Source organism: Ixodes scapularis, unplaced genomic scaffold, assembly GCF_016920785.2.
Source record: "Ixodes scapularis isolate PalLabHiFi unplaced genomic scaffold, ASM1692078v2 PGA_scaffold1__304_contigs__length_218370807, whole genome shotgun sequence".
Lineage (NCBI taxonomy): Eukaryota > Metazoa > Arthropoda > Arachnida > Ixodida > Ixodidae > Ixodes > Ixodes scapularis.
Window position 1 is genome coordinate 135,888,492 of NW_024609846.1, and position 24,462 is coordinate 135,912,953.

General features: G+C 44.4%; 1 protein-coding gene across 1 annotated transcript; it reads left to right on the forward strand.

The window, feature by feature from the left end:
• The first annotated feature begins 13,647 nt into the window (after nt 1-13,647).
• LOC8044031 (disintegrin and metalloproteinase domain-containing protein 10 homolog) lies at nt 13,648-17,452 on the forward strand. Its single transcript, XM_040216206.1, has 4 exons — nt 13,648-13,669; nt 13,844-14,058; nt 16,441-16,596; nt 17,416-17,452. The coding sequence occupies exons 1-4, from the start codon at nt 13,648-13,650 to the stop codon at nt 17,419-17,421; spliced, it is 399 nt and encodes a 132-aa protein (XP_040072140.1). The 3' UTR covers nt 17,422-17,452.
• Nucleotides 17,453-24,462: the final 7,010 nt, after the last annotated feature.

Here is a 24,462-nt window from a genome sequence, read left to right on the forward strand (position 1 = left end):
GATGCAATATAAAGCCATATGCCTCACGCTTTGCTATAAAAACCGCAACTTACGGAAGCAGCTCAGCGAATGACGATGCCTAAATATATTTTTAGACCAGGATCCCTAAACTCGTCAAACACAAAGTTGGAGCCGAAAGTTCGCGTAGGGCGCTAATTGGACGTTGGCGACAAAAACGTGAAGTCATCGTCGTGGTTGTCCAATCGGTGCGCTCCGTCAACTTCGGCCGGAACTTTGTGTTTGACGAGTTTAGGGCCCCAGAAAACGCAGACTGAGTTGTGACATTAAGCAATGCGAGCGTGACGTTTTGCATTGCTTAATGTCACAACTCAGACTGCGTTTTTTGGTCTAAGCATATGTTTGGGCATCGTCATTCGCTGACCTGCGTCCGTAAGTTGCGGTGATTGGCTCTCCGAGTGGTGTGCGGGAAAGTGGACGCACGGGCATTTTTAGAGTGTACTTCAGCCCTCTGACTTGGATTCCGTCTTTGGGCTGTTGTAGTGAGAACAGCGTTTATTAATTTATACGTTTTGTGAACATATTGTAAAAATTGGATTTATTCTGTTATTCTTGTGCTAGGAATAATGTTAAAGCAATTAATCATCTAAATACACAAAACCCAATAAAAGGCCCCCAGTTCATTATTTCGCATGACAATAATCTGAGCGAGAAAAGGCAACGAGAACGCACTCATATCAGCACCGATTTTCTCAACAACTACAATATTCTATGTTACCTCTAGTGTGTATGAAAGACCCTGTCTTTAAAGAGACACTGAAATCTCCACAATATTTTGAAGTACCTGAATCGAACATGTATGTCACAAAAAATTGTTTCCACGAACAACTTCGTTAACTAAATAATTATGACGTGAGACACTGAAAGAATTCTAAATTAAAACCTATAACGATAAATTAAATCCAAAATAGAGGTTAGTTTCGGTTTCGCTCCAGAATTAAAACGTGCCTCCTGGAGTAAGTATTACGCTAAAAACCGTTTTTGTTTTCAGGATAAAGAGGTGACCTGCTCTCATAGCACCCTAGCTTCCTCGTATTACCAGAAATAATTTGCGTCGCTCGGTGAAGCCAGCACACTAGACTAGCTCAGCAGCGGCAGGCATCTTCGACCCTCACTATAACCGCCACTTTGGAAAACGAGTGGCGCCGCCTATAGTTGGTTGGAGTTGCGAATAGTTTCTTCCTCTGTATCACGTACACAGATCGCCGTATGGTAGTCGTCTCTTATGTTCATAGTAACTCTGTCTGTACCAAATAAACAACCACGACAGCTTTTTAAAAAGGTAATGCCACCCTTTTTAACTCATAGAATTAAAAGGGTGGCGGCAAGTTTATGATTCGCTCGCCCCGTGGATTGCCCTCTTCGTTCCCACTGTCCGTCAAAAAAAAAAAAAAAAAAAAAAGAAAAAAAAATAGACCATGCAGCTTACGAGAACCTTGAAAGTACTTATATCCCCCCCCCCCCCCCCCCCAAACAAGAAAATAAAAAATAAAAAGGCGAAATTAGGGAAAACGCGCACATTGTAGAAACGCGATAGCAAGCGCCGAAGCGATGCTATCAGAACTGATAGTTTCACTCCATATGATTCTACGAGTTTTGGAACGTGTACGTTGGTTTCGCAAACATAGAAGTGCCATTTGTAAAGACGGAGAGTGGAAGGTTTCAACAAGCATTACTTAATCATCGTGTTTTTGTCCTTTGTCCGCCTTGTTCAACTTCTCCAGGATTATTATTGTTATTCTTGTCCAGCTCGCTTGCAGCTTCGCATTAATTGCATTATAATAAAAAAAGTAATCTAAAAAAGAAACAAAAAAACAAGAAGACATGCACGCCTATTGACGTGCTTGGCGGACCGTGCCTTTGAAATACTTTTCCCGACAAGTGCTCTATTAAGTTACGGAAAACTTTTAAAACGTCCTATATATGTTTGTTAATCTCATATGACAACGCTTAAAGATTATTTAAGACAGTTTCGATTTCTGTAGTTTACTAAGTAAGCAAACCGAATGTGCGTAAGAACCCTTTACCATAATATACTATAAATACTATCGATGTATACGTTTTGCCGAATAGTGTGTGAGCTCGAAAACCAATAAAGACTATAATCATGTTACAAAAATAACTAATATTTAAATAAAACAAAATTTATTTTATTTATTTAATATTTACTTCGCCCAGTGGGCATTACAGTAAAGGGGGGGGGGGGGATAGTACATGAGAAATACCGCAGAACAACAAAATATACAAAAGCTGCCATAAAACAAAATTCTTTAGTACAGTGCTTACAAACAAAAAAATTGATACAACAAAGGATGATGGGCGCCTTATATCAACATGCTACTGTCAAGAAAGGAGCAAACAGAAGAAAGTTCTACTAAGGCATCCGGGAGCATATTCCATTCGTGGATTGTCTGGGGAAAATACGAATACAGTGCAGTCCACTTATAACGATATTGAGAAAACCGCAAAATCCAATCGTTATAGCCGATTATCGTTATATCTGGATCAAATCAAATCTAAAAAAATAGCGATCAAATCTAAAAAATTTGATCGCTATAAGCGATATATCGTTATATCTGGTATCGTTATAAGTGGATTACACTGTACTTTAGGACATCAGTCCTCGCACAGAATTCTCAATTTTTTATTTGAATTATCTACCCTGCGGGAAATGTAGGAAGCCGTTATACAATATTTTGACTTATCTAGACCTTTGTTCCCATAATAAAGATTGTGCAAAAACTTTAAACGTAGCCATTTCCTTTCAACTGCAAATATTTCCATCCCAATGTGCGCTGAGCGCGGAGAAAAGCTCACCGGAGAAAAGCTCACCGGAGATAAGCTGACCGGAGAAAAGCTCACCTCAAAACTGTCCGATGCGGAGAAAAGCTTACCTACGAATCTAAAAATAGAGCGTTCACTCAAATGAAATACCTTCACTCAACTTAAGCATGCTGAGATGCCTTATGCGCATGCGGTCATTCTGCGAATACATTTTGAAAATATAATATTCTGTAACATGTCAGGCCTTGTACGATGAAAAAAAAATGCAATAAAGCGCTAATTAAAAAAAAAAAAGAAATAACGGAAGAAATATAACCAGTGTAGAGGGCTGCAGCTTGAGTAGTTTCTCGATATTGATTTTTGAAATTACTTTTTATGTAGTCACAACGACGCCGCATTGCCAAATCTCCAAATTCCAAATATCCAAAGGTATTTCCTCTATCTCGACTGCCTCAGAATTAAATATGGTAAAACGCGAAACAGGTTGACATAAAAGCGGACCGAGAGCTACAGCCAGGGTAGAGAATGAAAATTAAGATGACTTAAATCGTTATTTAAATCAGACCGCTTTTACTAAGTTGATTTAAATCAAACCTGGCCCGCAAAAATAAACCCCCAAAATATGTTTCCTTTTTTTAATTAGTACTTGATACTTTCTACATGGCCATATATTCTGTATTGAAATCAAAGAATCATCACATAAGAGAAATTTATATCGCACTGGACACGAGCAAGAGGCAGTGGTCTTCGGAGCAAACCGATGCGTTGAGCTTTATTTTTTCCTCCGGTTTCGTTCGTCAGTAAAGTCACATCGTCTTGCAATGAAATCAGAACACACGACAGACAGATATCAGAAACGAAAATTGAGAAAGTAATGTTGTTTTGCAAGAAAATTAGGTCACGAAAAAAAAGTCAATGCAGCGCTTGCGTCTACAAAAGAAAAAAAAAAAAAAAAAAAAAAAAACTGTTTTTTTAAGTATGGCGGGGTTTTCATAAATAAAATGTTCAAATTGCAGTAATTGTTTTCCGTATTGTTTCCACTGATGGGAAGAATTGATGAAACAACCTAGCTGCCGTGCTTAAAAAGGCTTATAGTGATAAATAATCAATATTTTTAAACTGCAGTGATATTAGTCTCATCTAAATAAAATAAATATGACATATTAAAAAAATGAATATTTTTTTATATTGCCCACAGCAGAGCGATCTGATGTGAAGTGTGTACCCTGCATGGGCGGCGGAGAAAAGCTCACCGGAGAAAAGCTCACCCCAAAACCGGCAGATGCGGAGAAAAGCTCACCGGCCTTTGAGTGGATGCAGAGAAAAGCTCTCCGATATTTTTTTTAGCTTACCTTGATTCTGCGTCAAACGTGGCAATTTAGCACAATTTGCATTCGTCACTTCATTAAAAATATGTACTTTTGTTTTGTAAGATTCAAGAAGTTCATTGAGCATTTTTACTATAATTACTCAGAAATAAGTACTCACCCATTCTGTAGATTAATGAAGCCGCAATTATAAAATCAGAACATCGTGCACTGGTAAAAAAGGCAACAATTTATTGACAGCTGACAGTGCACCGTCGCTAGCTCTATCAGATAAAAAGGTTTGTTCTTTGCGAGCTAATGTGAATAGCGGTGTGTGAACCGTTTCAGCTCCAAATATTGTGTAGTGCGTAATAGATAAGTAAGTGTTTGTTGATGTAATCAGTGTAGGCTACGCTGTTTTCTTTCTGTTAGTTTCGCTAACAAAACTTTAGTTGCGAGAACAGCTTCGTCCTGTCGTGTTTGTTTTCTTCACACCGTCGTCGTCGTTTGAGCGGTTTTCATCATGTATAAAGTTTACCGACTCGCCCTATTCGCTACCTTACAAAAGACACTTCTTTCTTATATAGGTTAGGAATAACAACGGTGCCAGTGCGCAGCTCTGAAGGTCATGGGTGACTCATCGTAGAAGGGCACTATCACACAAAGGGAACGCGTGGAAACACCAGCCCGAACGGCTAGAAAGCGTGCATGTCCGTGGAGGAAAGAAGCCTTGATATCGGGTAGCGGACATTTCCTCGAACGCCGTTTCATCGAATCACTAAGGGCCGTTTCATCGAATTTCTCTTTTATGGCTCTGTACCGAGTTTTGGGGCATAACTGGGCTTTATAGATGTTCCACTTTGCATTTGTTAAGACTAAAGTAGTCACTTGGGAAATTGTTCTGAAGGTTGTGCCAAATTACTAAAAATAAAAACAATTGGCATAAAAATAAATAAAAACAATTGGCATAAAAATAAATGAAAACAAGTGGGTATGCGACTTACTGAAAAACTTTAGTCATGTACATTACTGAAACCACGACTCTGCAAATAAAGGACAGACACTTAAAACGCTCTTTCTGTGCTTCCTGTTTTTGTCTTTTTTAATTGTTTCATGTGACATGGAGAGGGGTCATTGTTTCATGGAGGCTTTCCTCTCGAAGCAGGATATGTTCTCGGTGAAACTTACCTCGTCACTGCACCCAGTGATATAAAAACGGAAAAAACAGAGAGAATCAGATGAAGTAGTGTATCAAAATTAAAGCAAATTCCAAAATATTACAGACTGTAACGTTGTTCGATGAAAAGGCGTTCTATGAAACGGCTTCTATAAAACGGTGTTCGAGGAAACGGCGTTCGATGAAACGGTGTTCGATGAAACGGCTTCGATGGAACGGCATTGGATGAAACGGCGTTCGATGAAATGTCCGGACCCGCTCGATATCCTACTGACTGTTTTATCCTGTTTTCAAAGGTTAACAAAAGCTTCAAAGAAAATTTCACGCACCGCGTTGTTGCGCATGCACTTTTGGATTTTCGGCATTTACAGCTTTGATTTTTAGGTTTTAGGCAGACATCATTAAGTTTTTTTAACTTTTTCCTGTTCTTCAAGTTCATAAATGTTTTAGTTAGGCTTTCGTTGCCTAGAGAGTAAGCCACAGAAAACACTCGCCCGCAATTATTAATTTGGGAGCAATATACCCAATAAGCTTAACAAATATTACAAGAAAGGACATTTTCTTTTGTACAAAGCTGACGAATTTTAATGATAATAAATTGATATCTGTTACGCATGACCCAATAAGCTTCATATAAAAAGAAAACAAAATCAGTGAGCATTTCTCCGCATACGCTCAATGGCCGGTGAGCTTTTCTCCGCATCCGCCGGTTTTGTGGTGAGCTTTTCTCCGGTGAGCTTATCTACGGTGAGCTTCTCTCCGGCGAGCTTTTTTGCCGGTGAGCTTTTCTCCGGGATTCGTTATAGCGCATGAACACCTTGCGCACCAGTTCATGCTTGTGGCATGAACTGGTGCGCAAGAAACGTGTCTCATGAGTCATTTCGTTGCAAGTGGGGTTGATGTCACAACATTGTACCCTACCATTTTTTTAGACCACCTGAGACTGGGTGGAAAAAAACACGACGATGACGACGACAGTAAACTAGTTTGTTTCCGGTATGAGGACCTTTCTAAAAGCCTTTGAGAACAAAAGGTTAGGGCACAAACGTAGATTAAGTTTTGTATAAAGGAGGTCACTGGCTTCTCAGTTCTATTGTAAAAATTGCTTTGTTGTACTGCTTGAGGCACGGGCTTCCCCACTTCTCCTTCTCTCTCTTTCGCTTGCCTTTAGTGTTTTGTGTAGGATTTCGTTTTGGAATAAATCTCAGCCGCGTTTAAGCCCTTGTAAATGCCCATCTATTTTTTTTTTTAAATTTTATTCCTAGACCCGGCCTTTGTCATCTTTGTGACGTGTCGACCTAAGGAACAAAGCCCACTAAAAAGTCAATAGCGAGTTCTTGTCGACTTTATCCGTAATCTGCAACGAGATCCGGAACTCCCCAGCCAAGGCTGGTGACGCGCTTGTAGAAGAGCGTGGCGTAAGAGAAAAAAGAAGCCGCCGACAAATTCTAGTTTTTTTAGCTGTTTCAAGAAAGAAAAGGTCTTAATCATTTTTGCTGCATGGCTGAGTGACTCTGAAAATTACGCTCATTTTCGCGAGAAAAAAAATCGTGCGATGAAAAATGTAATTGGTAATTTTGTAATTAATTACACAAAAAAGTAACTGAATTACTCAAGCGTTACAGCTTGACAAATGTAATTGATGCGTTACAAAATTACTCTTAAGTGTAATTGATGCGTTACAAAATTACTCTTAAGTGTAATTGATTACAAGTAATCAATTACTTGTAACGCGTTACGTTCCAGTTTGGTTTTAAGTAAAACCCCGAGCGCGCATGACTGAGAAGGAATGCTTCTCTGTGCCTCAAGGAGATTCTAGCAAATACCATCTAAGCCAATACTGTCTACTCCCGCTGATCGCAAGCGAAAAGTGATCGCAGCGCCCCTGGCGAGCTCGGAGTCTCCGCTAGGAGACGAATTCTCCACAACGCATTGGTTTTGCCGATCTCCGTGCGAGGTGACCAATGAAAAAAAAAAAAAAAATTGTGCCGGATATTCGCTGCTTCGAAAGTTAAAGAATAGGTGCCACCTCATGAGTGAAGGACATTTTCTTCACGTGTGAAAGATGTTACAGCTTGTAGGGTGCAATTTTCGGGCTCTCCCGAAGAGAACACAGTCTGTCAAAACTTACGCAAGCCAGGAAAAAGACGAATGCACCTTCGCTGTTTTTTGAAAAAGGGCAATGTCAAAAAATTTTAGACCATAGCTACGTTTAAACTTTACTGTTCATATCGATCAATTCGTTTTGTTGTTGGAATTCCAATTTCTCATGAATGTATTGCTTAAAATCGTTTTGTCGAATAGGCGGGCGCGCTTATCCCGATCGTCTCCGGATGAAGAAGCAAGAGGCAATTTCGAACCACGTACGTTACTGCGATGCCAGTATGCTCTGGAAGAAGCCGATTGTGCACATGCAACTCTGACGCTATTACTGAAACTAATAAAAACGGAGTTACAAAAAAAAAAAACACAAAAAAACACCCAATGACGGTCGTGCACCTCCCTTCCATTTTTCAAAGTCTACTTTCTTTTTATGTTCGGGGTGACGCCGCGGACTTTCTTCCTCCTGCGTTTATGTTTTTTGTTTGCTTTTTTGTTTCTTGTTTTTACTTGACGTTTGAACCATCGCGTATTTTGATTCGCCTTGTTTGGCTTCGTTTTTACTTTCTTTCCTTCGTTTCGTCTGCTACGCTATGCCCGAACATCTGGAGGGCCGTCTGCAACTTTGTTGTTATTGTTTTTTTTTCCACTGTCGTCTGTGATAATTTCTCCTATGTTCGCCTTCGATTGTGGTTCTGATCCGAAATCTTCATATGTATGTACTTTTTGATGCTTAATAAATGTATTAAAAAAGTGTAAGCTCGTTATACATTTCTATTCGATTTTATTTGAGTACGCGGTCACGTCTGCTATGGGTCATCGTCGCTTGATCAACCGGCCACATTCGGGCACACACCAGCGCATACTTGGAGATGGCAGGCGTGCCCATGTGCTGCTTACCATTGCAAAAACAAGTTTTTGTGATGTGGTGAAAAATCCTTCTTCCGCTTCCCGAAGACCGAACAAACGTGAGTAATTGAGTTACTTCAAATTAAACTGCAAGAGCTATCCAAGTTTGGCTTCAAAATCGCCACTGACGCCTCAGACGAATATTTCACCAAACAAGAGTTCAGCTAAAAACGCACTTGAGGCCGCTGACCCACACTCAAAACAAAGGCACGATGTGCAAGGATTGCCTGGACATGTACGTCAAGAAGTACTGGTATGTACTTTTGAACTGCTTTGGCCAAGCGAGCAAACGAACAACCTGACAAAGTCACTAAAATGAAATGAAAAAAAGAGGTCACACAGTGCTAGCACGAAGCGGGTTGCAGCGTGCGACTCTTATACCCCTGTCAGACGGGCTAGTTTAGTGTCACTACAAGTGAGTGCACTTCGCCCTTAGTGTCATTTCTGTAGTGTGCCACACGGCTCCTTCCTGAGGAACACACTTCGCTTGGAGTGAGTTTGACGAAATCACTTCGCTCGATCGAGCGCGTGGAATCAGTTGGAGTGTTTCAACAGTAAAACATAACAGCACAGAAACCAAAAGCGTGGCGTAAGTTTTATTTTATAAAAAAAAAAGAAATTAGTGAAAGCGACATGTAAAAGAGTGACATTGTAAAAACAAAATAGTAGGGTGGACTTGGAGTTTAAGCTGATCTGAATCAAGATTAGCGGAGCGCTGAATTGATAAAAGACGACGACAAAGTCAGTCATCCATGGCTATCTTGGTTCGCAGCGAATGATAGAGCCTACTTTTGTTTCAGCATGTAACTATTCGAGACAACACGATAATTATGATCTGAATAGGCAGTGTCAGGGCCCCCTCGTAGACTTCCGTGGAACGAAGCGGAACGCCAAAGTTGGATATGCTTCGTTCTTTATTTTGGCTTGCGATGATCGATCAGAATCATCCAATTTGCATAAAAATCGTTCATTAATGTAACGTTGTTTTAGTGCACAGCTCCTAGGCACCCATTTCTGGGTTGAGCGGCGTCGGCGTAACCGCGCGTTGCATTAAGGGCTGTTTCCCAAAATTACGTCACACGTGACGTCACGCGTGTCGTCACGTGGGACTTCATGAGGGTAAAATTTTCCCGCTAAAATTTGCGGTAAAAGTTTTTGCTAAGTTTGGCGGAAATTTTTTCCGCTAAATTTAGAGGGAAAAGTTTACCCGTGTGACGTCACGTGACGTCACACTTAAAATTTCAGATGACCTGTCATCTAAAATTTTCCCGCTAAATTTTGAGGTAAAAGTTTTTGCTAAGTTTGGCGGAAAATTTTTCCGCTAAATTTAGAGGAAACATTTTACCCGTGTGACGTCACGTGACGTCACACTTAAAATTTTAGATGACGTGTCATGTGATGTCACACGTCAATTCAGTGGGAAAATTTCCCCACTAAATTTAGTGGGAAATTTAGCGAAATTTTTACGCTAAGTGGGATGGGAACAGGAGAGGAGGATGGGAGGGTACGGAGGGGGAGCAGCTGGCATACCCTCCCCTTCGTACCCTTCCTCCCTCCTCCTCAAGAGCTGCACTCCAATTCGGCATTTCAGAGAATTGTAAACGTCAATTTTTTTTAACGTGTCTTTATTAAGGGGTATCGAAGCCGAGTGGGCTAGCTCCCACCTGATCGGAGTACGTGAAGAGGAAGCTCGCGCTGGAGAAGGAGAACCCAGTGATCCTGAGCTCAATCCCCAGCCCTGCCCGAAGAACACACTTCCAATAAAGTGAGTTCGGGGAGCACACTACGCTCGCTCCGGTAGACCAAGTGTGTAATCTCGATAGCAGTGTTCAATGAGTTAAAATAATAGAAGAAATTAACGCTACGGTAAAATTAGTATTATTTTGATAGGACTAATATTAGATGCACACTTGTTTTCTGTTGGCAGGAAAGTAGTGCATTGTAGAAAAGCAAGCGGCTAATCTAGTTTCCAGCCTTGGCCCCTGCGCGACGGCCGACGAAGGCCAGGAGGCACCTGCACGACTCCACCAGGAATCTGAAGGTGGCAGGAGAGACGCGAAAGACTTTCTTGAAGTAGAACTCGCCCAAATGGGGCAAGGTGTCTTCGAACCACCGTTCGTTCCTCTGGAAAGTCCACCGTTGTCGACTGATCACGGGTAGGTTGTCGGTCATGAGAGTGGCTATGGTGAAGGCATTGGCCTGCAGCTGCTGATCGATGTCACTTGAAATTCTTGCCTGTGCGTCGGCATCCAGGTCCAGCTGCCTCTTATTTGAAAGGCGTTGGGCTCACACAGAGAAAAGTGCCCCAAACATGCGCTTCCACTGTCCAACATCGCGGATATTGCCCTCCAGCTCGTCCTCCACACACTCCATGATGTTTCATTGTGGCGAGTGGCGAGTGGCCGAGTGGGCTCGCGCACACCAGCTCGGAGCACGCGGAGCGAAGGCTCGCGCTGTAGAACTCAGGAATCCTGGGTTCAATCCCTACTTCTGCTCGTTTCGATCCGTACTCCGTTTCACCTTATGTTGTACCGCAGACAAGGCTAGATGCGCGAGCTCATAGCGTTGGGAGCTACTTTTAACGCACGAGAGCTTGTGCCGCCTTGATATGCCCTAGAGCAAGGAGCTCGCGCATGTAGCCTTTTCTGCGGTACATCATAAGGTGAAACAGAGTATCGTACCGGCGTGCGGACGTGTATCACTGGCTTGTAATGGCTGATCGTAATGATGAAATTGGATTTAAATTTGGATTAAAACTCGTGACTTAGCGCAACAATATGTGGTAACGTGTTTCTAATAAGACGACAAAGGTATTTATGAAAAAATGCGTATGCACTGTAATATGTTGCGTGCCCATTACTTACCCATCGTTATTGCCATCATTTTGGAGTGACACTAAGTTTTCCCGTGTAGCACCAACACACTTGGAGTGTGTTTCGACGGGTTGAAGTGCACTCGCTTGTAGTGACACTAAACTAGCCCGTCTGACAGGGGTATTATTTACCGGGCAGTGTGAGCTGGGGCTACGTTATTCGTTTCCTCTGTATTGTTCTTTGTTCCTACCAACACCGCAAGAGCAAATAAACAAACGTGTAACGTGCAGGTAAAAAACACAAAAAAGTGAAGATTTTTTATTGTTTAATAGTTTTGTCGTGTTGCTTCCGCTTTGTTTGTTGTGGACTCAACACCAACGGCCAGCACCACCTACTAATTTTCAATGCTCCTACCGACGCCCCGTGCGATTGTCGTCGTTGAAGGAGGTCTTTGCTGGGTGATTTGTAGCTTTGTATCGCCTGCAAACTTCCTTGTTTCATTCGCCATGTCCGCGGCTGTTCCCCATTTCTTCTTATATTCGTGTGAGATGGAGGCCCAATCTTTTCTGCAAAGTTAAGAATGTGTTTGCACGGAAATTTTTCTAGTTACTTTTTGTTTTTGTAATGCTGCAGAAGCTTGTGCGCTTGCTCTGGTAATTTTAAGATGTTTGCGCAGGTTTGAATAATCACTTATTCATTTAAGAAGTTGTGACAACGCAGTTTGTAAGGGATAAACAGTGACCTCTTACGACGTAGTTCGTGTAGCTAAGCGCCTTTTTTCTGCTTCCCAGATGCGCTTCAAACGCGTGTGATCCCCTGAGTGGCGTTTGAGACCGCTGAATGAGTTGCTCTCTCTGTTTATGCCCGAGTTGTTGTTTGTTTGTCGTTGCAGTTGAGGTAAGTGGATTCCGCTTTGCAAGCGGACTGACCGTAATGAAAAATTTTCTGCTGTTAGGGTGACGAAACCGGGCTCGCAAAGCTCGAGGACGTTGCGGAGCCTATGCTTTTCCATTGCGTTGTCTGTTTCCGTAGACTCTGAGTCCACTAGAGGCGCCACTGTCACGTTCGCGTCGCTCCCATAGGTTTTCGGAGGAGTTTGCAGTATTGGCGAAGCTATATTGTATTTGATTCTAGTTTACTCTTATCCCGAGTGTAGAAGACAAGGAGGCCTGATAGACCTTACCTACTCAGTCTTACCTTGGCCCACTAACGTACATTCTTGGTCGAATGTTCGAGAGGCCTAGTGTAGTAGATAAGGAGCCGAGTGCGGCTTTGTCGACTCACAGTCACCTGTCACGCCGACGCATCCTCGCTTGCTGCTGCCGCAATCGACGCTCATCCTTCCTTTTGTTTTTAAGCAAAAGTTTGCTGATTAAATATTTTTTTTGTTTTTGGCTTGTCGATTTGTTTCCACCTGCGACATTATATATCGATTACGGACAGTTCGTTTGATCACACGGATGTGCACTGAAGCAATTGTGCTGTCAGACATCCTTGAAACGTGTGCTGACTTGCACTTCGACCTTGGTACACTTCACGTCGTCGTCGTCGTACGTAATTTGGCTTCACAGTATTTTTCATTCCTCAAACATTGCGGAAGCGAGCTTCAGGGGAAGGCGTTCGCGCGCTTGCGCACCTTGAGCGTCGATCAAAGCTTTTGCACGGGCACTCCTCGCTTCTGAAATCCCACAGAAAGTTCACCCAGAGATTGGAAGTTTTGTCGGTAGTTACCAGCCTCATTCAACGCGGTCGTCTTCTCCCTCAAAAAGGTCCATTGAACCCGTGAGGCCGTTGCGTCGTCTTCTAGCAAGGCAAAACCGGCTGTGACCTCTTTATTACAGGCTTTTTCATCGCATTATGGTACTGAGACGATAGAAAAAGTCTTCATGATTAGATATTAAGAAGGCACAGTGTTTATCCAAATTATTTACGTTTTTATTAGACAATTTCTAACGTTACATCGGGACCCTACGCATTCGTCCGTAACAACGGCGCTAGCACGGGGTCAATTGCAAGCCTGTCGAAGTCAGGTTCACGCGCACGCTTCGCGTTCTGGTGCCCATGGGGCACCAGAACGCGAAGCGTGCGCGTGAACGAAGTGTTGGGGCGCTAAGCCTGCAATTGTCTTTACTGAACTAGAATGCACGCACGAAGGGTGTCAGCCAGGAGGACTCAACTCATTGTTTTTGTTCTCGATCAACAAGGGTATATGTATGCCTAACGTTGGTGAAAGTTTAAGAACTCAGTAGGGGCTTGGCGTCGAGCGCGAGCTCTCTCCCTTGGGTAACACCTCGTCGCACGCTCAGACAAAACCAGGCAACGAGAGCGTGCACAAGATGGAGCATCTACGGGGTCATACCTGTGACACCTTTTGACAAACGTTGAAATTTGATGTCAGTTCCATCGAATGACGTTATAGGCCAACCAGCGCGCAAATGGCGCAGTGCGATGCACGCGCGACACTTGTAAGTCAGACTCGCGAGTTGATTCGCCGATCACTTGAGGTCATACGATGGGAAAGACGGAAAACATTTCCCATATGGCGACGGTAACCTGTCACTGTGTGTCCTGTGGTTTCTTCCACTTCGTCCTTGTCTTTGCGCTGCTTTGTTTTTATCTGTCACACAGTTAAACTTTAGTTGCAATTTGAGCGAGCAAGGTGTAACGGCTCAGATTTATTTTCTGTCAGGGACGTTTCGATGTCAGCGGATTGCAGTAGCTTCCTTGTTCCGCAGATGGCACCGGGGGCTGCCAGCCAATCGGCGAGTTCGAACAGACCAAGTCGCTACGCAACTTGCGGCTCCAGCCAGGCTCTCCCTGCAACGGCCTGAAGGGCTACTGCGACGTGTTCCACAAGTGCCGCGACATCGATGAGGAGGGTCCGCTGACCCGGCTCCAGCGTATCTTCTTCGGGAGCCAGTCGATCGGCGCCATCCGGGACTTGATTACGGTAAATTGAAATGTCTGTCGCCATCTCGCTATGCATCTTGACACGCTACACGCGTCATGGGTCAAGGCTAGTGTGCCTAGATTTCAGTGTTTACAACCGCTCGTCGGGGTCACGTGGTTTGTGGGCAGCGTCTGTGATCTTCGAGGAGTAAGTGGGAACGTCGATCGCTATCCTCCCCGCCACTCGGAAATGCGCGCATACGCACTTCTGACCGGCCTGCGCAGAGGCATCTGCAATCTAATTACAAACGCTCTCCATGGTCCGAGTTGCTCTCTCTCTCTCTTTCTTCAATTTAGACTCTCTAGTCAAGACAAATTCATATAGGAACCATTCAGAGGCACTTTTTGCTCGTGATCGTCTGACTGCACGATGTAACAATCGAACGTGACGTCATAATAACACGTGACGAGAATTCCGTTTCAAATTTAGCTTAAATTCACGTCACATTACGTGACATCATGCGATGTCAAGTCACGTGACCACGCCACTGGTCACGTGACGTCAATCTTCTATAACAATGACTGACAAGTGATCTCTTAGCTTCGTTGGACTGGATGGGATGTTTAGCGCGGGACAATTTTATCGTCGTGCCGTGCGACTGACGTACTGTTCGCCGCTTTTCAAGCACGATACTATGTTTTCGTAGAGTTTTTTTAACGCTGTGTTTGTCCTGAATGTCGGGGGGACAACTTTCTGTGGAAGTTTGGAAAAAGTGACGAGTGCCCGTGCAACGGCTTGGGTCGGTGTTCGCAGCTTTGTCTGCCTTGCCTCAAAGTTTTCTGCGAGTGTAGATCCTGGCCACGTAGCGCTGTACATCAATGGTCGCAAGACGTTAATATAGAATCTCTCACTGTCAGACCCCCTCTGCTGCTAAAGAAAGAAAAAAAAAATGAAAAAAAGAGCTTTTTTTTTGTATTCATTTTAATTTCTGTGGCCACACCCGGTTACACTGATATTTAATATTGAACTGATATTTAATATTGATACCATAAACACCCCACCCCAGAGGTGAGAACAACAAAAGCAAAAACAGGCACGTTTCATTCTTGCCCAAACATGACATGGCAGTCATACGCTGTGATCCAATCTGGAGGCAATGCTGATGCTGCAGTGGCACCGGTATACGGTTCAACAGCACTCCGAAGGTGGTTGCGACTGCTGTTACTTAATTAGTTCAATTTCACTCAATCTTGAGTCAAAAACAAGCGGGCTTTTGATTGCGCCCGTAGATGAACCTGAGAGTTTGTGCTTCGGCGGGCGCCCGTGTCTTGTAGACGTGACCGGAAGAACCTTCCAAAGCTCTGACCAGTATTTGGCATCGGTTTCACTACCCTTGAAACAAAGTATAGCGATTGATAGGTGAAATTTTATTTTAGTTTGGATACACCAACAAAGGTAAACGAAAAAAAGAAAGAAATTGTGTTATTCACAGCTTGAGGCCCCGGCACTTCTAATTATCAGTAGTAAACCCGGTACAAAACACTTAGAAAACTTTGAAATACGATGTTTCGAGTGAATGAAACACTTGATCTACACAGCAGCACAACGTGTTGCTGTGTAGTTCAATATATAGCTTTAGGGGTTAGAAAAAGACACCTTTGACGGCTATACATTTTCGATTCGCATAAGCAACTTCTGTCTTTAATTCAAATAAGTTACAAGTAAAATAACAAATCACGAGTGGCAACAATTAAAATTTCCAAACTTACTTTTGAAATAAAATTTGAACATACTAGGTCATAGGAAAGTTGTTTTTGAAACGTTTAAACATAGCCACGGAGAATAATTCAAACCAAGTACAAAACATTCTTAAGTATTGGATATCGGGAAACTGCCTTCAGCTTGTCAGATTACGAAGTTGAGAATATTTAAAAATAGTGTCTAGGATACACTGGCAGCTACGAAGACGAAAAGAAGCTCAGATTTGTGCTACACACACACACACACACACACACACACGCACACGCACACGCACACGCACACGCCCACGCACGCACACACACACACACACACACACACACACACACACAGACAGACACAAACAAACACACGCACACATCACGCACGCACGCGCACACACACGCACGGGTACACACAGACATGCACGCGCGCACACACGCACAGGCACACATTCACGCACGCACGCACACACACACGCACGCATGCGCACAAGAAGAGCACAAAGAGACGCACGCACGCACACCCACGCGCACACACACACACGGACACGCACGCACACGCACACAAACGCGCGCTCGCACACACACACACACACACATTTATAAAGTACAATTCATTTCCTCTTCTGTTCAAGTGGCCATAACCCTGAGATAGCTTTATTAGAAGCTCGCTCAACAGGCGGTCATTTTCAATATTGTGCAGAAGCATCCGATTGTCGCCGGGATCATCTTCATAGTGTTCCTGTCTTTCCTGGTGCTGCTGTTCCGCTGCTTCGCGGTGCACACTCCCACCAGCAACCCCCACAAGAAGCAGGCGCAGAAGCTCAGGAACACCATGAAACACCCCATGAATATCTTTGTAAGTATCTCAGACGCACTAACATCCCGAATAAACGCCCTCCCACAGAAAAGAGATAAAAGAAAAAGTGCACTAGCTTGAACATTCTTTCAATGATTTCCCTAATGAAAAAGAAACACACCTTATTTGTATGAGAACTTCTTGGTGTTATAAAGGCATATAATTAAATAGTATTATATACGAAGATGTAAGGACCATACAAGTGCATATGAGAAGTTATAAGAAACGGCTAAGAAGTTCCTTATACATTCTTATATAATCTTCCATTGTTCTTATATGCCCTCCTCTAAAGGTCCTTATATGCTCTTATATTGCCTTGTCTGAGCATATGTGTTTATTGGGCCAAAAAACGTCCTGTACATATAAGATTTTTTTACAATGGGGAGCACAGCATGTGCTCTGGATGAGCTGGGCACATACTATGTCTTTGTGAGATCACGTAACGTCACAAAATTGCGTGATCTCAAGACCTCATGTGACTACACACCTATGACGTCCAATATGACGTGACGCTGTGACGTAACGTAATCTTGTGGCGTCACTATTTCAAGTGTTGTCATGTGACATCGTTATACATATTTAAGGATACATAGAAACAAACATAAGTTATGCATACACACAAAAACGACAACACGTGATCACGTTTATAGTATTAGAACAGCACATATTCGAAATAATCGGCTGATAGAACATTCTTAAAAAAAAAATAAGAGGGGTGAGTGATTTTCTTGGGGTGGGCCATCATTTGGAATTTTACGGTAGGTGGCTTAATTGTCTCGCGCTCTAACCGTACACTTTCGTCTCTGTTTCTCCTTTCAGAAATAACGTGAAGCCGTAACCGAAATAAAGGTATATATTTCATAGACTAAACCACAGCCTGTCCAATGGTTTTATTGGGGACATATCATGGCGAAATGATTTCCTGGCATCTCAAAGGTTGGCCAATCAGCCGCAGGGGACTGAGTGGAGGTGGAATCCGAATAGCGTTTAAGAATTCGGCTGTTGCTTATCCGGTAAAACTATATATAAATGAAAAAAAAAAAAAAGCCAAGACCGCCAGGTGGGTCTACTAACAGCACAATTCAGATCGAACTCTTTAGAGTATATAATGTTGTCTGTTGTTAATTCAGGAAAGTAACAGCCCTTACTCGAAGAGAGAAGTAGTCAGGTACTATCTAAATCCGTGAAACGCTCTCTACTATTGCGCCCAAAGCGCAAGAGTCCAAGAAAAAAAATTGGGTTGTGTGTATGTTTATACAGCCCAGAACTTGGCCTGCCTCAACGGGTGATGAGACTCCCGGCTCTAAATGAGAAAGTTAGCCAGCGCAGTAGAACCGCTAGCCTGGGATTTTTAACGTGCATAACGCAGTAGTGGTCCACGACCGCAAGCCGGCACGATGCTCATCCAGATCTGCAGAACCCAGTATCATGGGTTCTGCAGTCCAAGCTTTCGCTCCACGAGCACCAAGAACAGAGTGTGCACCAACAGCACTTTGTCTGAGGAGAGGTTGCTCCTGGTGCTTTGTGTTTTTGGCACCTGTTATACCCTACACTCTAAGAAAAAAGTTGGCCTCAAGGGACTAACGGCAGCATTTGGTCCTCTGAACTCTCAGTTGCTCCCCGAAAGGACCATCTGGGCCCGTTTTTTCGAAGCGCTAACCGCGGCTAAAGTTAGCCGCAGTACCTAGGAGAGGGATTTTGAGATCACGTGACTGGCTCGGTAGGGATGCGGGGGAACATGGCGGTGCCCCAGTGAGTGAGCGCCGCTCGCTTTGGAACTAATATGTCGTTGTAGCTGCAATATCCGGCGCGTTAGTCAGCAATGAACGGTGCAGGAGGCTTTCGCTTTGCCTTACCTCACTTAAACTGCAAAGCATTGGCAATGACATCGCCGCATTTTTTAGATAGTGTTTCGATTCTGGGCATTCATAAGCCTAAATGCACGCGATAATTGTCGGCATGGCAACGTCTTTGGAAAGCGGATTGTTGATAACACACAAAAGCAGACAGCGTCCCGACAGACGTTTTTCTAAATTATCCAAGTATCGCGAGGAGAACGCTGGAAGAGTTAAGGCCTGTTCCCACATGCAGCGGAGCGCTACAAGCATTGCGCTTACCTCGCGCTAAGCGTGTGCTGATGGGAGCGTTCACCAGTTTTGTATCAAAACTGTTGCTCAGGGCAGACGATAAGTAGCTGACGGCACGTGAGGAGCGCTACATCAGCGCTTCGCTGCATGTGAGAACCGGCCTTTATTCTACGGTCCACGCGCGCTGGCCTTCCTCTTATAAAAGATTTGAAGTAAAACATCATAATAAGGCTTTAACGAACGAGCGTGCAAGGCAAAATTTGTTTTCTACTTTTTGCTTTAGAACGGTTACTACTGCAGACGCCAGCACGTGCGACGCGTGCAACTACAGTCGTAGCATGCACCTCGGTACTTGGATAATTTAGAAAAAAGGTCTGTTGGGACGCCGTCTGCTTTTGTGTGCTATCAACAATCCGCTTTACAATGACGTTGCTATGCCGATAATTATCGCGTCCATTAAGGCTTAGGAGTGCCCAGAATCGAAACACTATCTAAAAAATGCGGCGATGTCATTGCCCATGCCTTGCGGTTTAAGTGAGGTAAGGCAAAGCGAAAGCCTCCTGCACCATTCGTTGCTGACTACCGCGCGCGATATTGCAACCACAACGACATATTAGTTCCAAAGCGAGTGGCGCTCACTCACTGGGGCACCGCCATGTTTCCCCGCATCCCTACCGAGCCAGTCACGTGATCTCAAAATCCCTCTCCTAGGTACTGCGGCTAACTTTAGCCGCGGTTAGCGCTTCGAGCAAACGGGCCCTGGTTCAAGCTTGATACCGTGCGCAAAAGCGGGGGCTAACTGCGCTCGACTGGGACTTACGGATAGGCGTGCGCGAGCAAAAGCAGCCATTAGTCCACCTCAGCCAGGGTGCATCTGTATGATTTAGTCCCCGAAAGCAAACGGAATGATTGCTAGGAGGACGGATGATATTTCACTTGTCTTGGGGATCGGCGAGACTCAGCCCAGCACGGCTGAAAGTGTTGACAAAACTCGGAAAAAACTGACGAATTTGATTAATGTGCCAGGAACGTTCAGACATTACATGGTAGAGCTTCGCGCGTTGTGCGAATGCGAGTTAACGAATGTGTTGACTCTACTTCACCCAACTATCTCGTCAAAAATTATCTGTTGGCATTTCACAAGTCCCATTCACGTAATTTTCCCTCGCGCAAAAAAATGAGCATTTATCCAAACGCAACACCTCCAAATACTAACACTTTTTTTTTCTCTTAAATGAAATTTAAGAGTTTGTAGAAGACGCGCTTTCAACACCGGAGTCTCGCAGTCAGAATAAATGGTCACTTCAATCACTAAAACTGAGTTACTGAGAACAAGTCGAACCTCGTCTCTGCGTCTCCCCGTAACCAACCTTTCTTGGTAGTCCAATGTCAAACTCAAAATCCACAACGACACACCTGATCAGACATGTACAAATTACTCAAAAAAGGTAATTAAGTTAAGTTACTGAGTATCGACGCCAAATGTAATTCGAGTAGAGTAGAAATTACGCATTTGTAATAGTAATTGAGTAAACTACTAACTACTCTAAAAAGTAGCGAGTTACTTTGAAGTTACTTTCGAAGTTACTTTTTTATATTTTTGTGGTAGCAAAATGAACAGCAGTTTTGATCAATGAAAAACCCTGCGAGCCTAAAATAAATGCAGTCTAGTTATAGCTTGCGTTTTCGCCAAAATAGTTTATTCGCTCGCAGAAGCAATTGACTTTAAAAGTTCTTGATAGGAGAGTTTTCCCCTTTTCCTTTTAAAGACGTCCCCAGCCGAGGTAAATAGACGTTCCACCGTGGGACTGAATAGAACGGCAGCGTTGAATTTGAGAAACAGGCTGTGCAGGGTCGAGTAAGCGAGTGTCGGCATCTTAGGTGTCCATTACTAAACATGTGAGGTTTGCTCGGAGTAGAGGATCTTTTATAACAAACTTTCCTCCTTTTTTTTTCTCTTCGTCAAGTTGAGATTGTTATGATTGGCCCCTCTTTATTCCGACGTCGTTCTGAGAGTACGCTGAGCGAGTGCACCAGACCGTCAAGGGTTCAAGTCTCGCGCCACGATGATGAGATCATCCGGACGGCTGCGCGTCCCGTTGTAGTGCTAGTGCTACGCTACTGAAAAAAAAAATGTTTTGGTTTAACAGATGATGAACCGAAGTACACTTCGCCGCTGACGCCGGGTCCAACAAAACGATCTCCCAAGGGTAACTCGCAATCCTCGCCGGCGACAACAATATTCTGACGTGCCTGACACGCCTGACAAGTAAATCGTTTTTAACAAAGAGGAGGTCTCCCAGGCATGGATGGTCGGAAGGACGCGAAGGATAAGCGGGAACGTGCTCCCATGAACGGATTATCCGTGCCAGGGTTTGTGCGCGGGGAAGTCCGGCTTTGCAAAGGCGTATGCGCTGACGACAAGGCGACCATGGGAACAGGCGCCCAGCTGCGAGGTCATTCCAGTGGCGCCTCCCGTGGAACCTACCGCTTGAGTCAGAACTCACCAAAGGCTGCGTTTACATGGATGCGACCGCTGCGAATCAAATCGAGATTTGACTATTTTGATTGGTACCAGACAGGTAGAAGGGGAAGAAGTAGGAAGACAGGCTGCGTGCGATTGGTCCCTGCTCGATTCGATGCGCTACGATCGCATTCATGTAAACGTAGCCAGTGACAGACAACACACAAACAATAACAACTCTCGGAGTGTCCCCGTCTTTCATGGTTGCAGCTGGAAACGCGGCGCCTGCGTGCATTACCGGATTAGGTCAATACCCGACCAAGGCTTCTTAAGCATCTCTTCCTGCGTTCATGCGTGCCGGTGTTATGTTTTGGCTGCTCGTCGGTACCTTGGCCCAAGGACGCCTTCCCGAACAAGGGGGCCCCTTGTTCGGAAATGCCACTTTATCTGCCGGCGTCTTATTCATTTCGGCCCTCAAACTTTCGTGATGGGCAAAATTAGCACTATATAATTTCGAAAGTAGTTAGTAATTTGAGTAGAAGTTATTTGAAAAAAGTAGTTAAATTAAACTACTAATTACCAAAATCAAGTTGTAATTGAAAGTTACCAAGTTACTCGAAAAAGTAGTTAAACTACAGTAGTTTGAGTAGAGTAGTTGAACTACGTCCAAGTCTGTACCTGATGCACGGAACGTTCCACTTAAAAAGCACATTCAGGGGCAGTATCTAGACGCCTTCAAACGATCGTCGTCGCTGTTTCAGATAACATTCCAGATGATCAACGAAGAACGAACTGCTCCCGGACCGTCATCATGGCAACACACTGCTAGTACAAAACAAATGCGGACTAAAAAAAAAAGGCCCCCGAAAAAACTAAAAAAGGGGAAAACGAAAAAAAAAAAAAAAAAAACGTGTTTGTTTGTACGTTACTTGACCGGCGTGTTGAAAATGGCGACCTTCGACCAGACATGTACAAATTACTCAAAAAAGGTAGTTAAGTTACTGAGTATCGACGCCAAAAGTAATTGGAGTAGAGTAGAAATTACGCATTTGTAATAGTAATTGAGTAAACTACTAACTACTCTAAAAAGTAGCGAGTTACTTTTAAGTTACTTTAGAAGTTACTTTTTTATATTTTTGTGGTAGCAAAATGAACAGCAGTTTTGATCAATGAAAAACCCTGCGAGCCTAAAATAAATGCAGTCTAGTTATAGCTTGCGTTTTCGCCAAAATAGTTTATTCGCTCGCAGAAGCAATTGACTTTCAAAGTTCTTGATAGGAGAGTTTTCCCCTTTTAATTTTAAAGACGTCCCCAGCCAAGGTAAATAGACGTTCCACCGTGGCACTGAATAGAACGTCAGCGTTGAATTTAAGAAACAGGCTGTGCAGGGTCGGGTAAGCGAGTGTCGGCATCTTAGGTGTCCATGACGAAATATGTGAGGTTTGCCTCGGGTAGGGAGGGTCTTTTATAACAAACTTTCCGCCTTTTTTCTTTTTTCTTCGTCAAGTTGAGATTGTTGTGACTGGCCCCTCTTTATTCCGACGTCGTTCTGAGAGTACGCTGAGCGAGTGCACCAGACCGTCAAGGGTTCAAGTCTCGCGCCACGACGATGAGATCATCCGGACGACTGCGCGTCCCGTTGTAGTGCTAGTGCTACGCTACTGAAAAAAGGAATGTTTTGGTTTAACAGAAGATGAACCGAAGTATACACCAACTCAACTCTGTGACGTCACGGCGCGGTGGTGGCGCGTCGGTCGCACTTCCGGTCTGGGGCTGTGGGCAGAAGTCCCCATGCCAGACGTGTATTCCTGCGTTGTTTTGAAAGGAACCAGACAAAAACCTGCCTTCTCGTCAAAACGCCGCGACTGGGGCCGTACCAAAAGTGTCGAGAAAGGTTTGAAGGTCAGTTTTCACGTGCTCGGTTTGTCCGAGAATCTAGATGTGTGCCGTGAAAAGGGAAAAGCAGACGCCGTCGGACAACGATTGCTTGGGCGGGAAGCACTTTGGGTTGAATTCACGGATACTTGTGTTCATCAGATTTATTTGTTTTGTTCCAACATGAACGCCAGAAAACCGTCAAGTTGTGCGGACCCCCTGTGGACTACGTTCAGTGCGTCTTCAAGTTCAAACGGCCGCCTGATTGTTCGAATTGTCGTCTGCTCTTTCAAACGTTTCTGCTTGTCGTCTGCTCTCTTAGACGACGCCGGTCCGTAGACCAAATGTTGGCCCGGTACTTGTGATAAGAAGTGAGTGAAGGCCTCAAAAGACTTAAATTTGAAGGTTGGTAAGCAGGCTCGATGTAAACAGTAGATACAAGGAGATGTTGGTCGTTGTTACCAGTGACCAACACCGACTTGTTATGCCTAATTCAGTTGGTCCGATTCTGTTTGCGATTTTCAGTATCGTCGTCGACCATCTCAGCTGCGGTTCACGCTTTTGCAGCCCGAGCGGCGTCGCGACTGAAAATTCCGAGCGAAATCTCATCATGCGAATCAGGCTTTAGCGTACAATCTGCGGCGTCCACGTGGAATGAATCGCCACATGTTACATTATTCACGCGAAGTTTTACGGTGTAACGAGCCTCGGTAATTTCGCTGACGCCGCTCAAGATAGTCAGACATCGCCAGGAAGACGTACAACCAACAATTCGAACGCGAAAAAGGGCAGGGGGACTCACACCGACGCCGGCGACATCGCATTTCAATGGTTTGTTTATGGGCGACGGCGAGCTTTTTGCCCACACCCCCATCGCGCATGCGCGGCGCCGGTGGCGTCCGCTAGGGGCGCTCCGGGCGCTCCGGTTTGTTTGTAAACATGAGTTGGTGTATACTTCGCCGCTGACGCCGGGTCAAACAAAAGGATCTCCCAAGGGTAACTCGCAATCCTCGCCGGCGACTACAATATTCTGCCGCGCCTGACACACCTGAAAAGTAAATCGTTTTTAACAAAGAGGAGGTCACCCAGGGATGGATGCTCGGAAGGACACGAAGGATTACATGAACAAGCATCGTCGCTCGTATACAGTTACAGCTGGAAGCGAGAACGTGCTCCCATGAACGAATTATCCGCGCTAGGGTTTGTGCGCGGGGGAGTCCGGCTTTGCAAAGGCGTATGCGCTGACGACAAGGCGACCATGGGAACAGGCGCCCAGCTGCGAGGTCATTCCAGTGGCGCCTCCCGTGGAACCTACCGCTTGAGTCAGAACTCTCTAAAGACAGACTATAACTCTCGGAGTGTCCCCGTCTTTCACGGTTGCAGCTGGAAACGCGGCGCCTACGTGCATTACCGGATGAGGTCAATACCCGACCAAGGCTT